The sequence below is a fragment of the Microtus ochrogaster genome, chromosome X (assembly GCF_000317375.1).
Source record: "Microtus ochrogaster isolate Prairie Vole_2 chromosome X, MicOch1.0, whole genome shotgun sequence".
In the NCBI taxonomy this organism is placed as follows: Eukaryota; Metazoa; Chordata; class Mammalia; order Rodentia; family Cricetidae; genus Microtus; species Microtus ochrogaster.
Genome location: NC_022026.1, coordinates 34062297 through 34078490, shown reverse-complemented (window position 1 = coordinate 34078490; position 16194 = coordinate 34062297). Strand labels below are relative to the sequence as shown.

General features: G+C 36.5%; 1 protein-coding gene across 3 annotated transcripts in view; it reads right to left on the bottom strand.

Moving 5' to 3' along the window:
* Diaph2 (diaphanous related formin 2) overlaps positions 1-16194 on the bottom strand; it is a 793576-nt gene that overhangs the window by 147809 nt on the left and 629573 nt on the right. For all 3 annotated transcript variants that reach the window (XM_026784823.1, XM_026784824.1, XM_005358668.3), the window contains one exon: positions 13595-13690. In XM_026784823.1, coding sequence (XP_026640624.1) covers positions 13595-13690 — 96 coding nt within the window. The remainder of the gene's footprint in view (positions 1-13594; positions 13691-16194) is intronic.

The following is a 16194-nucleotide window of genomic DNA, read 5'->3' as shown; positions in this document are numbered from 1 at the left end:
GTCAAAGTCTGTAATCTTGACCAGTATTTAATTAATGCTTGCTTCAAATTTGGCTCAAAATTATGGAACTGGTTTTTCTCTTAAATCTCAATATTAACACTGAAAGGGCTAAAGTTAACCCATGAATGAGCTCTGCTTGCCCAAGGACATATAACTCACTGGAATGTGGGGACTGTTCATGTAAGATAACAATTCATGTGTTTTTAACTTCAGTAAACAAGGTTCGTTGCCAAACTGCATAGGATGTGCTTGATCACATGTAGGTATGAGGTACATAGGAAAAACAGATGTCATGATGTATGCTTGCCCCCAGTTGGATGAAGACTGGAAGTACCATAGCCTGTGTGTCCTGCCTTTATGAGCACCCTACTAACATAACTCAGTACTATCCTCTGGAAATCTGGGATATGAACCTTGCCAATGGTCATCTTACTAGCCAGTATTAAGTAAAGCTTTCTTTAATTGGACAATCATGGATTTGGTCTTTCTCTTCACAATTTTCAGGTTTAATGGTACACACCATATCTAATGGTGATAATACTATGACAGTACTCATAGAGCTCCTGATTGTGTTGTTTTCTAGCATGAAAGGCTGATTTGCAATTATTTCTTCATCCATTCTTACCGTGACTCTCTTATTTCAATCAGCTGCTGCTAAGATGACTTAAGCTGACAAAAAAGTGGAATGGTCTTCTACACCTCACTGAGGCTTTTGTATCACTTAGAAAGACAACATCTCAGAGACCTTGCTTAGGAGTAAAAGCCCTTGGATCTACCTTTAAGCTCAAACTTACAAGGCAAAGAGAAACAAGAAGGCATGACGGCATGTAAAGCTACAGCAGCTGCAACACTTCTGAAGCAGGACACTCAGAAAAGGGCACAGGCTATTAATGTTTCTAGAAACATCATGTTTAATCCCTCTGTGAAAGATTTAGCAGCTTAGTAGAAAGATGCAGCTAAAGGAAAAGAGGAGCTCTCTGAGAAAATTTGCTTAAACTAATATTAGAAAGAAAATAATTCAGAAATGGTTGCCTCTAATAATCTCCTACCCCAAGGCTAGAAGAAAAGGTCACAGCTAATTGGTACAAAAGCAGCTCTCGATACTTAGGAAGTGGTACCCGTGATGAATTTTACCCAAATACTACCCTTTACCTGCAATTATGCCAGGACACATATCACAAATTATAAGTCCCAGAAAAGAAGGCTGAAAACGCCAACTAAAAAATGAACTTTTCTGTTTAAAATCTTTTTATTTTGTTTTATTTTTTTTAAATTTATTTATTTATTAAGGATTTCTGCCTCCTCCCCGCCACCGCCTCCCATTTCCCTCCCCCTCCCCCGATCACCAGCAAGGAACTCAGGACCGCGAGGGGTACACCCACACACTGAGACAATGGGGATGATCTTTCGGGAATTCACCAAGACCAGCTAGCCTGGGTCTGAAAAAGCATGGGATAAAACCGGACTTACATAGCGGACAATGAGGACTACTGAGAACTCAAGAACAATGGCAATGAGTTTTTGATCCTACTGCACATACTGGCTTTGGGGGAGCCTAGGCAGTTTGGATGCTCAACTTACTAAACCTGGATGGAGGTGGGCGGTCCTTGGACTTCCCACAGGTCAGGGAACCCTGATTGCTCTTCAAGCTGACGAGGGAGAGGGACTTGTTTAAAATCTTTTTAAAAGTCACAATTAACTTTTATAATCTGATCAAGTAGGGAGGGAGACAAAAGCTGTTAATTGTAGAGAACAGAAGTGAAGTAATAGACTGAAGTCTTACATTATAAAAATATTTCTTACATAATTTCATTTAATATAATCACAATTAAAGACAGTACTTTTGCAGCACCATACTGGCTTAAGTAAACAGATAATACAAACTGCAGAGTCTCACTATAACTAAAATTAGCCTTTACAACAAGAAAAAGAAGGAGGAGAAGAAATAAAAAGTGCTATGTTTTTCAAATAATCAGAAATATCTGAGCATATTAATTATCTTATAAGGGGTGTAATTTTTTTTACAAATTTTGTTATATATATCTAGTAATAAAGACTTCTCCTTAGAACAGAACTTAATTATGACCTGTCCCAGTAGGAATTACTATTTTATTTGGATGACTTGTGAGGGACTAAAGTAAAATAATAAATCTACCCGCTTGCTCATTGAAATCTAGAACTTCTTCCTTTTCACTGAATACATGAATATTTGCCAACCTATAAATGAATGTGTACTTTGAACAGACACTTAACTTTTGAGAGTGGGGTGTGTGTGTGTGTGTGTGTGTGTGTGTGTGTGTGTGATTTTTAAGAGAATAAAATATGCAGCTATTCTATAATTTTCTATATTAATCATGGATATAATAGTACAAAAGTATGAGTATTTACAAGATTCCTTACTTTCACAAGCATTTGCATTGGCAATATGGTTAAAATATATAAATGGCCAGGGGCCAAGAATTCTGTCCAGGAATATTTCTCTATTTCTTTCAAACATCATTGACTACTTCCTGCCATCCAAATCAGGATAATTTTGCAGGGAGTAAGAGATTTATTTTAAACATTATATATTGTCATTCTCACCTCTCTTCTAAAGGACAGAATGGGAAAACTTAAGAGAAATAAAATTGGCTCTAAAGAGCAAAGAATGCTGACATAACTAGATTCCCCTGATTTTTCTTTTTCTTTTTTAAGTTCATGGTCATTTTGTAGAATATCAGATTGAGAAAATGGAGACGAGCAATGGCTTTGTGAAAGAGAAAGCATGAAAACTGTTCTACTGCAGCACCTGCAAAGAGGGCAAGTGTGCAAGGGCCCAAGAGTGCAAAGCACAGGAAGCATAAAGGATTGAATATGTAAGCATAAGAATAATGCATAGTACACAAGTCTGTGCAGAGAGCAATCAACCTGACCATAACACTGTTCTGTACCTTGCATCTTTCTCTACTAGGAAGTTTCTATTCTAAATAAGACATGCAAATTGATCAATACTATTTATGAAAACTGGAAAAATATTCAAATTGCCAGATAGGAGCATTAGTCTTTTCATGTGTCCTCCTTGGACCATATCCCACTTGAATTCAATAATTTATTATTTCTAATAGCTTCCTAAAATCTCACTATGTTGGAATTGCATTTTTAAATTTATTTTTTGTTTTGGCCCATTATTTAATAATCTGTTACATTCCATCACTAAGTATGGGCATCTCCTGGGTCTTCCCTGTTAGGCCTCTTAGGACCATTAATTAAATTATGGCTCTTAGTGTTTGCTATTAGTAAATAAAAGCAAATTTAAGGGGTTGGAGAGATGGCTCAGCAGTTAAGAGCACTAGCTGCTCTTCCAAAGGTCCCAGGTTCAATTTCCAGCACCCACATGGTAGCTCAAACAGTCTGTAACTTCAGTTCCAGGGAATCCTCCACTCTCACACAGGCATATAGTCAAAACATCAATGCACATAAAAAAAGTGAAAAAAAATGTAATTGAAATTTGCACACAAAAAATGAGAATCTATACATACACAGTAGTTTTTAAGTCTTTTTCTTCTTAGAAAAGCTCAATAATGTTCATGTTTGACCCTAACCATCTGTTGATATGCTGACCAAGCTACACATAAAATATTATCTATGAAGTACCATCATTTTTATGACCATATCACTTCAACTATTAAAGATATACACAATTTACATGTTGTCTGAAACATATGTAAAATCAATACTGGATAATTCATATAGAATCATACTGCTTAATATAGGCTAGTTCCACACATTTGACGATAATTTATCAATCACTTGATTAGGAACCAAAGTAAATGTTTACTTTTGATTAATAGTTATAAAGTCTACTAAAGAGCAAGTATTCATTATAATTTTTCAATACAGAAGAAATTAATGCATGGTAATATTAGCTTTTCTAACAACTGTGAAAACCTTATGCTTTGTTTTGTTTCAGTTTTTCATTTCTTTGTGTCCAGAATATACCTTGCCTCCCTGACAGCACAGCAGAGTTGTAAATAATGTATGAAAAAAGTTCCTCGTTCTCTTCCCAGAGAGTACTATACTGCTTACCTACAGTGTACCACGTCTACACTAGACAAACATCAGAATAGGCCACTAAATCTGAAATCTCAACTTAATATCTTCCCAAGTGGAAAGGGAAAATACCATCTTATATTCCAGAAGGCCTTTAAACAAACAGTTTAAATCCTTAGAATGCACCTAGACACCAGATTAAACCCCCTGAAACTTCAGAAAGGGCTGTTCTCCTGAGTAATTTAGTGATAATGTGGAAAACAGAATTAATTTCTTAATGTCACCTCTAAAGGCTCACTACTTCTGCAGTTTACTTATTGGTCTTAGAGAGCAAACTGACAAAAATGATGAGAAGATAGTAAAGCTGAAACAAAAGAGTGTAACTGTCATTCTAGTTTTAATTTGTTTCTTTCGATGGTGTTTAGTAATTTTGTGGAACAAACTGTGATTTGAGGATAACAATCAGGTGAAAGTCAAATTTAAGCACAATGGATATGAGTAATGGCATAGAGTTAGATTTAGCTTTAAAATATAGAGCATCACTGCTTTTCTTCACTGTTGAGATTAAACATTACTGAATAGAAAGGTCATATGAAGCTACCTCACAGAGAGACATTCAAGTTCCCCCTTAAAATAAACCCTGCTTTCATCGAATTCCATTCATAGTGCTTCAGATTCATATTTCTATTTCCTTCATGCCTAAATTTCAAACTCCAGAAACAGTTTTAGGTATATCAAAGAGACATTCTGGTGGGTTCAGCATTTTTTATTATTGTTAAGGATTCAACAAGCAGTTCTCAACAGCATATGCCACAATGAGTTCACCACTACAGGCTAAAAGCAAATTTCCATCTTTTAAAGCAAAATATGACTATCCTCCTTGTAGCAATTTTTAACATATAGCATCATCGCTATTTTAAAGTTGACACGGGTTATAACCTTAAAAGCTTTCCTCATCTGTGCATGGAGACACAGGACAGTATTCCTAGCATTACAGAAGTTTAAACATCAAGTTAAGGAGTTGTGACACAGGGAGACCCTGTGCCAAACAACACGAAACAGAACAAACAAAACCAAACCAGATGAAAATGAGCCCATAATAAGGGCCACTGATTTTAGAATATTTTTTTAAGCATTTGGTTTTCTAGAAGTTTTAGGTGCTCAGTTTGATGAACATTTTGTCAGTGTCAGCATTTACAACTGCTTATACTAGATTGATTTCACATATATCCAACTATTTATTCCCAAATGAAAGGTATGTAAATATGCGTGTGGTCTTGTGAATTTAGCTTCTCAGTGTTAGCCTGACTGTGAATTGTTGATATGTATGTAAAGCTACCAAGAAGAATTTATTGCTGTATAATAATTGTTTGTCCTATTTTCTCCCATACTTGAGTATCTAAAGAATAACTGCTATATCCATATTCTCATAAAAATAATGTTGCATGGAGCTTATCTCCTACTGTCTTACAGGGATCAACAATGAAGAAATGTGCAGCGTAGAAGATCGTATTGCATTAGAATAGACAAGCCAAAAGTGATTGAAATTTCTGTAGAGACCATCATTAGTGCTTGCTTAGAACAGTTCTGCATATAAATCAGGCAGAAATGATCTGTGCTCAACTTGTTCAATAGCGGTCAAAGAATGATCAAAATAGACCACACAGTAATGCTCTATTTCTAGCATCATAAACGCAAACCTAAATCTATTAATCAATGCATGTGTGTACCAAAGGTAACATATAGTTTTCATTGAGAAATAAAATAAAATGAAACTAAGAAAAGCAAAAATTATAAAATGAATATAAGTATATATTTCATCTTACGATTTATATGGAGTGCCAAAAAATGAATCTTAAGTACTTCGACTTAATAGCATTTTGGAACTTACTGCAATTTGCAATCTGTTCTGTCTCAAAACCCCACCCCATCCTTGCCATGCCCCTTCAACACATGCTTTAAATAATTTTTAAGGTTTAAGGTTACCAATATTTTTTATAAAAGGTTAAATCCTTTTATTAAAAAAATCATTGGGGTATTACTATTGTTTTGGGTGCTTTCGAACTCAATGCTATGATCGAAAACTGAAATGTCTCCACAAGTTCAGTCTCCATCTTGTGGTATGTACTCTAAGAGCTTAACACTACTGGCTGGTTCCTAGTAACTGATTACTAAATACTACTTGGATGAATGCTATACTTTTGTTTCCTAGGTGGTTGTTGTCTTATTCTGGGTTTCTATTACTGCAATGAAACACCATGACCTAAAAGCAAGTTGGGGAGGAAAGAATTTATTCAGTTTATACTTCCACATTGCTATTCATCATTGAAGGATGGACAGGAATTCAAACAGGGCAAGAACCTGGAGGCAGGAGCTGATGCTGAGGCCATGCAGGAGTGATGCTTACTGGCTTGCTCACATGGTTCGCACAGCCTGCTTTCTTATAGAACTCAGAACTACCAGCCCAGGGATGGCACCACCTACTATGGGTTGGTCCCTTTCCCATTGGTCACTAATTAAGAAAATACCTTACAGCTGGTTCTCAGAGAAAAATGCCTTGTAGCTAGATCTCATGGAATCATTTCCTCAACTGAGGCTCCGTCCTCTCTGATGACTCTAGCTTGTGTCAATTTGACATAAAACTAGACAGTACAATTATTTTACTTTTATTTATCAGAATTTTAATGTAAAGCACAAAATCATAGTATGCTACACACTAAATAGGGTTCTTAGACTAATGTAATATTCTACCATTTATAAAATAGAGAACAATGAACTTCATGGGAGAGGGGTCATTGTGAGTGAGAAAGAGTTCAGAAAGAATAACAGTCTTAACCTAGGAATACTAAAGCATGAAACACAACATTCCTAAGAGTTTTGTTATCAGGGAATAAGGGTGCTACCAAGTGCTATATAATATGTGTCACAGGTTTGTCTTTGGAACTTCCCTATTGGGGTCACATCTGATGAGAAGGGCTGTGAATCAAACAGAATGTTGTTCCTTCTACTAAATTCTCTATGGTATAAACAGTGCTACTAGGCACAACAGTGAAGTACAATTACAAAAGAGAGAGGTATCCTGCCCTCACTTCATCCATAATGACCATGAAGCTTTGACACCATGAGGGCCATGTATAAGTATCCCAGCTGCTATAGCAAGCAGCAGGCATGGGATACGCATGTTACAAGGGAAAGAGTACTGCATGCAAGTTTTTGTTTATGAAGTGGCTCCTGAAAACTTCAGGAATTACTTCTGAGACCCCTTTCCACAGCTGAAGTGCTGAGTGCATAGAAGGAGGCAGAACCAGCAAAACATGTATGTATATGAAGCGGAGAGGATGGGGAAAATGTGAGCTTTATTTAGAAGTAGTTTTTCTCTAACAGAGTTGGTTTCTTCGTATGCTATATATAACACTTTCACTTACTCCACCTATATATTCCCAAATGGTAAATTATAGCTTCTCATTTATACCGTTATCTTGCTGATATATAAAAACTAAGAGTATCTCCTGAATTTCTTATTGTTTCAAATGCAGTTTTCTTGGTTGCTCTATGCTCTTCTGAAGCCAAAATATATTTACGCTGATCCTTGGTTTTATTTCCTCACAATTTTCTCTTATAAGTATTATTAATGTCAAAATTATATATTTAAATCTAGTCATAACAAAAGGAGCTATAGTAGATATCTATCTATTGCAGAAATGCCTACTTATGTTTATTTACAATAGACAAGGAAAGAAGCTGCTGGTTTGGACGAAGCAGAGAAGCCAGGTATAGATTTCTCTTGCTATTTAATAGTAAAAACCCATGTGGAGTTGTTATTTTATTTTAAGTATGTTTTTCATTTATGTGATGTCTTGCTCTACATTCTTCTTTTTCCTCAAAAGCTTATGCTTGACCTTATTAGGAAAAAATCAGCAATACTGATGGGTAATTATCTCCAAAGTGAATTGCAAACACACTAAAGTTAAGTGTTATAAAAATGAAGTAACAAAGAGGGTCAAGAAAAGATTAAGCAAATTTTTAATTGATAAGTCTATACTTAATTAAGTATAAGTTAAGAAAAAAACAAGATGGTTCTTCTCTGCACTAAACCTGGTGCCATATTCTAGGGACACAAAGGAGAAATGACAGAGATTGAAGGAAATTTCTCTAACTTTGGCTTTACAAGTACAGTACCTAAACATGTATATGGTACTAAGGTGGCATTTGTGAAACTTTACAGTTGAAGTCATACTATCTGTTTTTATACTTTTAATATTTGCTCATAATTCTGTTATAATACTGAAAAATATTCTTAAGTATTTATTTTATTTGTGTGGGTGCATGTTTGTGTGGGTGCATACACACATGTGGAGGTCAGAGGTCAATATTGAGTGTCTCCCCCTACCCCCCAACAGGGTGTCTCTTTCCTTTTTATTTAAAGAATTCTTCAATATTTTACTTATTTATTTTGTGTGTTTGTGTGTGTGGAGGTTTGCATGAATGCTGCAGCACAAGTGTGGATGTCAAAGGACAACTGTAGACATCATTTGTTTCCTTCCTTCATGCAGGCCTAAGGACAGAACTCAACTCAACTTATCAGGCTTGACTGAAGATGCCCTGATGAAATGTGTCAGCTCGCATGCCCCTGATAAGGTGCCCAGCAGATCTTTGAGATCCTCCTGTCTCCATATCTCCAGCTATATGTTTACAAGCACAAGTCACTGCACCCAGCTTTTTCTTTTTTTCCATGGGTGTTGGGAATCCAAAGTCAAATCCTCAACTTGCATGCTAAGCACTTTACTGAGCCATCTGCTCAGATTCTGAGGGAGGACATCCTTTAAGAAGAAGGCAATACAAAGCTTTTAAAGACAAGTCTCTCTTTCTTCCTTGTATGTATGTGATAGTCTCATGTAATTTACATGTGCTGATGCATCCCACTGATCATGTTCTGATTGCTTAAAAACTTTACATTTCCACTGTCTAAAGAATTTCATGTTAATACATTAATCTCTGACTCCAGCCGCTTATAATGTGGCACTAACTTACTTTTCAGAGTTTCTCCCTATTTTTATGCTTTTTATATCCCTTCTGGTTTCTATACTACATTGTTTGCTATTGTGAAAAAGGCTTTGCTGTTTCTTGTTTCCATGCTTTTCTTTATGACATTTCATTTTACTGCAGCCACGACCCTCACCTCCAACTTCCACTGGCACAACACCTACTCATTTGTCAATATTTTTCTTCTATGATTATTTTTTCTGATATATCTAAGAAGCCGTACTATCTTCTTCTAAATTCACGTGGTATAAAATTTTAAAAATTTATTTATTTATTTTAAGAATATGAGTTCCCTATCTGCATGTACAACTTTAGGGCAGAAGAGGGCATTAGATCCCACTATAGAGAGTTGTGAGCCACCATATGGTTTCTGGGAATTGAATGCAGGACCTCTGGAAGGGCAGTCTGATGGAGGAAGGTCATTGGTTAAAAAAATAAAGAAAATGCTTGGCTGGCCCTCATAGGTTAAAACATAGGTGGGAGGAGTAAACAGAACAGAATGCTGGGAGGAAAAGGAAGTGAGCTCAGACTTGACAGCTCTGCTCTCTGGAGCAGAGACGCAATGCTCCCCTCTCCCGGACATGGATGAGGCTCTGACCCAGGATGGACGTAGGCTAGAATCTCCCTGGTAAGCCACCTCGTGGGCTACAGCAGATTATTAGAAATGGGCTAGTCCAGGTGCGAGAGTTAGCCTAGAAGAGGCTAGATAGAAATGGGCCAAGCAGTGATTAAAAGAATACAGTTTCTGTGTAGTTATTTTGGGTATAAAGCTAGCTGTGCGGGTGGCCGGGTGCCAGGAACGTAGCCCACTGCTCCTATTACTACAGCAGTCAACGTTCTAAGTGCTGCGCCATCTCTCCATCCCCCAGATAGTATGTTATTAATACTTCTTGTTTAATACCTAATCCCTTTTGCATTATTCTGTAGTCTTTCTGTGCTTTTTATCTTTCATAGGAGATACAAGGGTTTTATAACTAAGGGAATCTTATCTTAATTATTTCTGCATCTCCCATCATGTCTGGCATAGTACTTTTCATGGAACAGATGTACAACAAATTAATGAATATTTAGGGCTCATTTCCTAACCTGAGTTTAAATCAGCAAAGCCTACAATATGGGTTACTATTCAGGCAGTAGGAATCAGTACAATCCAAGTAGTTATCTGTTGCCTTTGTGTATTCTGACTTGTTGGAGCTTCCATCATACTATTTATTGATATTTTTAGTAACATTTGTGATATGAGAATCTAGCATAAAATATCCCATAGTACTTCTGCTATCAACTTGACACAGGTCAATATTATTTGACAGAGTCACAATTGGGAGAATGCCACATTGTCAAATTGGTCTGTGATTATGTTTGTGGGATATTTCCTTAATTTCTAATTGATATGAGTATTCAGGCCACTGCAGGAGGTGGCACACCTGGCCAGGATCCCAGTTCCTGCCTTGAGTTCCTGTTTTGGCTTCCCTTGGTGATTTACTGTAACATTTAAAATAAAATAAAACTCCTCCTTCCCAAGTTGCTTTTGATCATGGTGTTTTATCACAGCAATCAGAAGCAAACTAGAACAGTGTTCCAAACAAAAATGACATACTCAGGTACACTCAGTTGACTGGACCAGAGGCAATAGTTGGGAATGCCTTCTTACTTGCCTATGATAGTCTTTGTGTTTCTCTCTGTGTGACTGATAACAGGTTCCATGGAAAAGACTGGTAATTTAAGCAACTAATATAATTTAGCAACACTTCGATTTTCTAGTACCTCACTTGTTTAAGCAGGAGATTGAAAACAATTGTGCATTGAAAACGTCAGTGGGAGAGCTCTAGTTTGCATGTAGTAATTCCTTCTGTAAGGGGTGGTGATAGTGAAGATAACAAGCAGAATGGCAGAATGATACATTTTCACTGCTTCTGGTCAATTGGCTGTATTTTGAGGTGGCTATTTTGGGGGCTGGGCTGTCTTTTCAAACTTTTCTTTCCTTAGTATTCTTCATAGTTTTGCTTTTCTGCTTTTATCTTATCCTATTGACGTGGCAGTTACGCTAAAGGGCTAAGAATTCCAGTGTAGAATGGAGGAATATTTGAGAATATCAAACAAAAGTGATAATGGAATGGAACTAAGGCATGTAACTAAGAAACTGCAGAAGTCTCTAGCTCTGCTTCCAGATGAGATAGGAAGTTTTTTTCTTTCTTTCTTTCTTTCTTTCTTTCTTTCTTTCTTTCTTTCTTTCTTTCTTTCTTTCTTTCTTTCTCTCTCTCTCTTTTCTTTTCTTTTGGGGGGGGGAGGTGTTGTTGGCTTATGATTAATTTTCGCTCCAAAACCCCTCTAGCTTTTAACTAAGGATATCTGCTTTGGCTGTTGCCTGTAGAAATGACTACCAGAGAGCTAAATTGACTACTTTTTAAACTTCATTTGCTTTTATGGGCAATCTAGCTATAAAACAAAGGACATCACAATTTAGATTACTTGAAATTAATATAATTACAGTGTTAGTGAGGATATTCCTGGTGTTTCATAGTTGACAACACTGTAGTCCCTTGAGTATGAAACATCCAGAAAACTCAATGAATGAATGAATAATGTCTCATATAGGCTCTCTGGGATCAGTATGAGGTATGAGACTTTTAGCAAATGAGTAGGCTTAGAAAATACTAGAAGATAATGACACCTTTTTGATGGTCTAGAATAACATGCTTTAATTTAGAAACTTTATTAAGTTTCTTAGCAGAGAAATATATTGATTAAAAAAATTATTTCAGTTTGCTAGTGCTACTCTTAATGGGTGGAAGAAACCTCTGAGAGCAGGGAGACATAGAGAAATGGAAGAACACGGTGGAATGACTGTTTTCTACATGTCAGTAGGCATTTCTTTTAGCCTTTGGTCATATAATATGATGTATAAATTTTTTTAAATTTATTTATTTATAGAAGATGTCTGTCTCTTCCCCGCCACCACCTCCCATTTCCCTCCCCCTTCCCCAATCAAGTCCCCCTCCCTCGTCAGCCCAAAGAGCAATCAGGGTTCCCTGCTCTGTGGGAAGCCAAGGACCACCCACCTCCATCCAGGTCTAGTAAGGTGAGCATCCAAACTGCCTAGGCTCCCACAAAGCCAGTACATGCAGTAGGATCAAAACCCAGTGTCATTGTTCTTGAATTCTCAGTACTCCTCAGTGTCCGCTATGTTCAGCAAGTCCGGTTTTATCCCAGGATTTTTCAGACCCAGGGCAACTGGCCTTGGTGAGTTCCCGATAGAACATCCCCATTGTCTCAGTGTGATGTATAAATTTTATTATGAACATATAAACAGATTTTTGAAAAAGTCTTTTGTCAAGTTTGACAAAACAATTAGAGGACATCTTTAATGACTTTATATACATAAAGCAGTATCACCTTCCAATCAAAACACTTTTCTCCTCTCAATCAAACCTTCACTTTAAGATATCTCTATAAGCCGTCCATGAAGCGTAAACATGGAACATTAACCATTACCCAAACAAGAACTTTTCTCAAATAGGAAAAAAAATGAATATAATTTAATAGGCTTCAGCTATTTTTCTCACTATTGCCCAAAGCTTTTATGAACAACTCAGCATTAACTACCACTTCTTCTCTCAATTTGTTGAGTTTCAGTGGCTACCAATTTCTATTCCATTTACATACAATAACTTTAAATTCAAGCACAGAATATTTTGGGGGGTGTATAGGCTAGTTTAGTAATTAAGTAGCATTTCTATATTTAGTATTAATTTTTATTTTTTCATTATTTGTACAAATAGCTTTATAGCTCACAAAGGGGAAACAAAATTAATATGCCTACCTTTCTTTTTTTTTTTAGATCAAGAAAGATATGAAGGGAATATATGAGGAAGTGATCATCTTGGAGAACGTGGTCAGAAAAACTAATCTGGATTATCCCGAGAAGAGTTACTATTTACCCCACCCACACTATCTGAACAGAGAAACATGACTGTCTAGTTCCACTTGTCTTGCTTCATGTATGTATTTCCCCAATGAGAGCACCTTTTATGGTATAACTTTATCTGTTGCTAATAAAATACAAAAGGAAAAAAAAAACAAAAAACACCACCAACAAAAGACAATTATTTCATTACTTGCTGATTTTTGAGGATCATGGTGAGTCTTCCATTATTAACAACGATAATGGGCCATACATTATAGCGAAAACTAAAAATGAACTGTAGAAACAAGCTAATTACATTTATGTTTTTAATCACCTTCTACCCAAGCCTCATGCTCATAAAACAACAATTAAAATATTTAATATTAAACACAGTGGGATTCCTTATTTCTGAGGCTTTCAAAACACATGATTATTTTACAGTACATTTACAGGGTTAAAACTTGCAAACACTAGGGGCTTACACAGATTCCACATATCAACTGAGATCAGCTGAGAAAAAAACATCTTCCTGACAAACTTTACTCTTCCTTTCTTGAAAGAGGGACTTGGTGTAGAACATTCACATTTACCAGACTATGGCAGCTAGAATGGTCTTACCTGGATTCCTTGGAATTCTCTTTCTGCGGTCTCTGAATGCTGCACCTGACTGTAGGGCTTCCAGAAGATTATCCATCACTCCGGTCTCATCACCCTCTGGAGGACGAGAGAAATCAGAATTAATCTTATGGCAATTAAAGTTAAACTACAGGAAAATAAAGGGGAAAAACTCCTGTCAGATTTACATAATCCCCTTAAATTAAAGACATATATCTGTTTTAACATAATGGGTCCTGTCAATTTCTGGCATCATAGACTACTTTGCTTATTACGCACCATTAAGCAAAATTCATGCCAATCCTACTGTTCTTTCAACTTAAAGACCTTGTGTTTTATATTATTGATGACATACTCAGTGTGCAAATAAATAGTAGCTGATCAGCTACTGCAGCCTTCTTGTTAAGATTCTTCTAAGATATTCCTAAACAAGAACCACTGACCTGGCTTAATGCAATCAATGTTCAGGGCGTGATTTGATGAAGCGGAGGTACACAAGGTTAAATACTGATTGTATTAATACCTTCAGCATTCAACCATCATCTGCGATTATCTCAAAAGGCACTATTTGTAAAACACATTTGCATTCAATTCTTACCCAATCCATATCCTTTACTCATTTTGAAATGCTGACATTCTATAAAGAAAAGGTGACCACATCATCTGAAAGGCCACATTTTATATTGAGAAACATCAGCCAAAAAGTCTCATTTGCTTTTTAGAATGCTGGTGTGTGCCTCAAGGCTTTTCTTCTGGGAAAGAGCTATTAGAAATGAGGATGGAGAGTACTCAAAGATGCTCATGGAATTCCATAACAGAAATGTTTATGACATTACACTGTACTCTTACCTTTGACAACTCTGGCCATCAAGCACAGGCTGATATCCATAACAGTATTTATAATAGATATCCGTAGCGATATTTATAATAAAGTGTCAGTTGACAGGAATGTTACAGGGACCTAAACTTTCTATGTAAAATTGCCTAACTCTTGGAAAGAACCCTCACTAGGTGGACCCTTTGAGCTAGCTGTATGGGTCTGAAATACGGGACATTTGTAGGTAGGAAGGATAAGACAAGAATGGATAGTGAGTGAGAAAATATCTCCCATTCCAGTCTAAGGCTAAACAAAAATCCTACTGTGCCTCAAGTGGCAGAATTATATTACAGGAAAATTTCTCTAATAGGATAAGAACAAGCTAGAAGCACTACACTCTTCATTTGAGTGGAAATTTCTTCAATGTTATAATTATTTATCCTTTTAAAATAAGCTACCTAGGACAGGATATTGAGTAAAAATGGAAAGGAGACAAAGAGGTTCTCAAAAGCAGTATCTGATGAAAATATAGTGGAAGGAGTATTCCCTGTGATTAGAGAAAGAGGGCTGTGTTTTTAAACATCAAGATCGATGACATATTTGGATCATCACTCAATATTGCCAAAAGAAAGAAAAGAGGAACAAAGTAGTTAAATAGCTCAATATGGATGGAATGTGACTAGGATAATACATTAAGTATTAGATGCTTTAAATTCCTTATGCCTTTTCAGATGGGAATAAGAAAACTAAGACATCGCACAGATGGTATATAAAGGAACCTAAATATGAATCCAAATCATTCATATTAAAGATAATATATTTAAAATAATGATATACTTGATATACTTTTTATCAGGCCAAGACTTAGAAATCTAGTGAATATTTCCTTTTGTACACTTTAATTTGATTAGCTGGAATTCAAGCACATGTGATCTGTGGCCACTATATTGGGCAGTATGAATAAAGGCAATAGGAAGCCATGTTACATGATTAAGCTTGTGTTTTATAGAGGCTTGCCAAATCGCATCATTGCACAAAAGGAGGCAGAAAAATGTCTAAGAACATACTCCATTTATCTAAGTAACACAAAAAACAGGAGAAGAAGGAATGGAGAGGCCATGTATTTGGAAATTATCAACAAAATCACTAAGACTTGGCTGGGGAAAGAGAAAGTTAAGCAGGAAAGGAGTCTGGATAATCAGGAATAAATAGGTTTAGGATAATCTGAGGACCTATGTGAAGAGCTCCAAGAATGTTCCCCACTCTGTGTATGTGGAAGGGTGAGTGTGTGGATGCCACAGCATACATATGCAAGCCAGAACAGGACCTTAAGTGTCAGGCTTCACTTTACAACTTATTGCAGACAAATTCTCTTTGTTGTTGTGCATGTTTCCCTTGACCCTATTTGACAAGAGGCTTGCTGTCACTAGAGCTTTGGGGGATTTGCCTATCATCTTTGCTTCCCATCGCAGCAAAGAAGTGCTAGGATTAGAGACACTTAATTTACTGTGGATTGCTTTGATATGAGCTCTGGGTATTCAAACTCAGGTCTGCTTGCTTTCACTTTCACAGAAAGCACTTCTATACACCCAGTGTCCTTCTCAGCCTCTGGACTGCAGCATTTAACCAGAAGTCAGGAAAAGGAGAAGTATAAAGATGGAGAAGAAATCTTCACAGCTAAAGAACAACATACACAGTAGAGTACTACGCTGCGGTAAAAGACAATGACTTCTCGAATTTTGCATGCAAATGGATGGAAATAGAAAACACTATCCTGAGTGAGGTA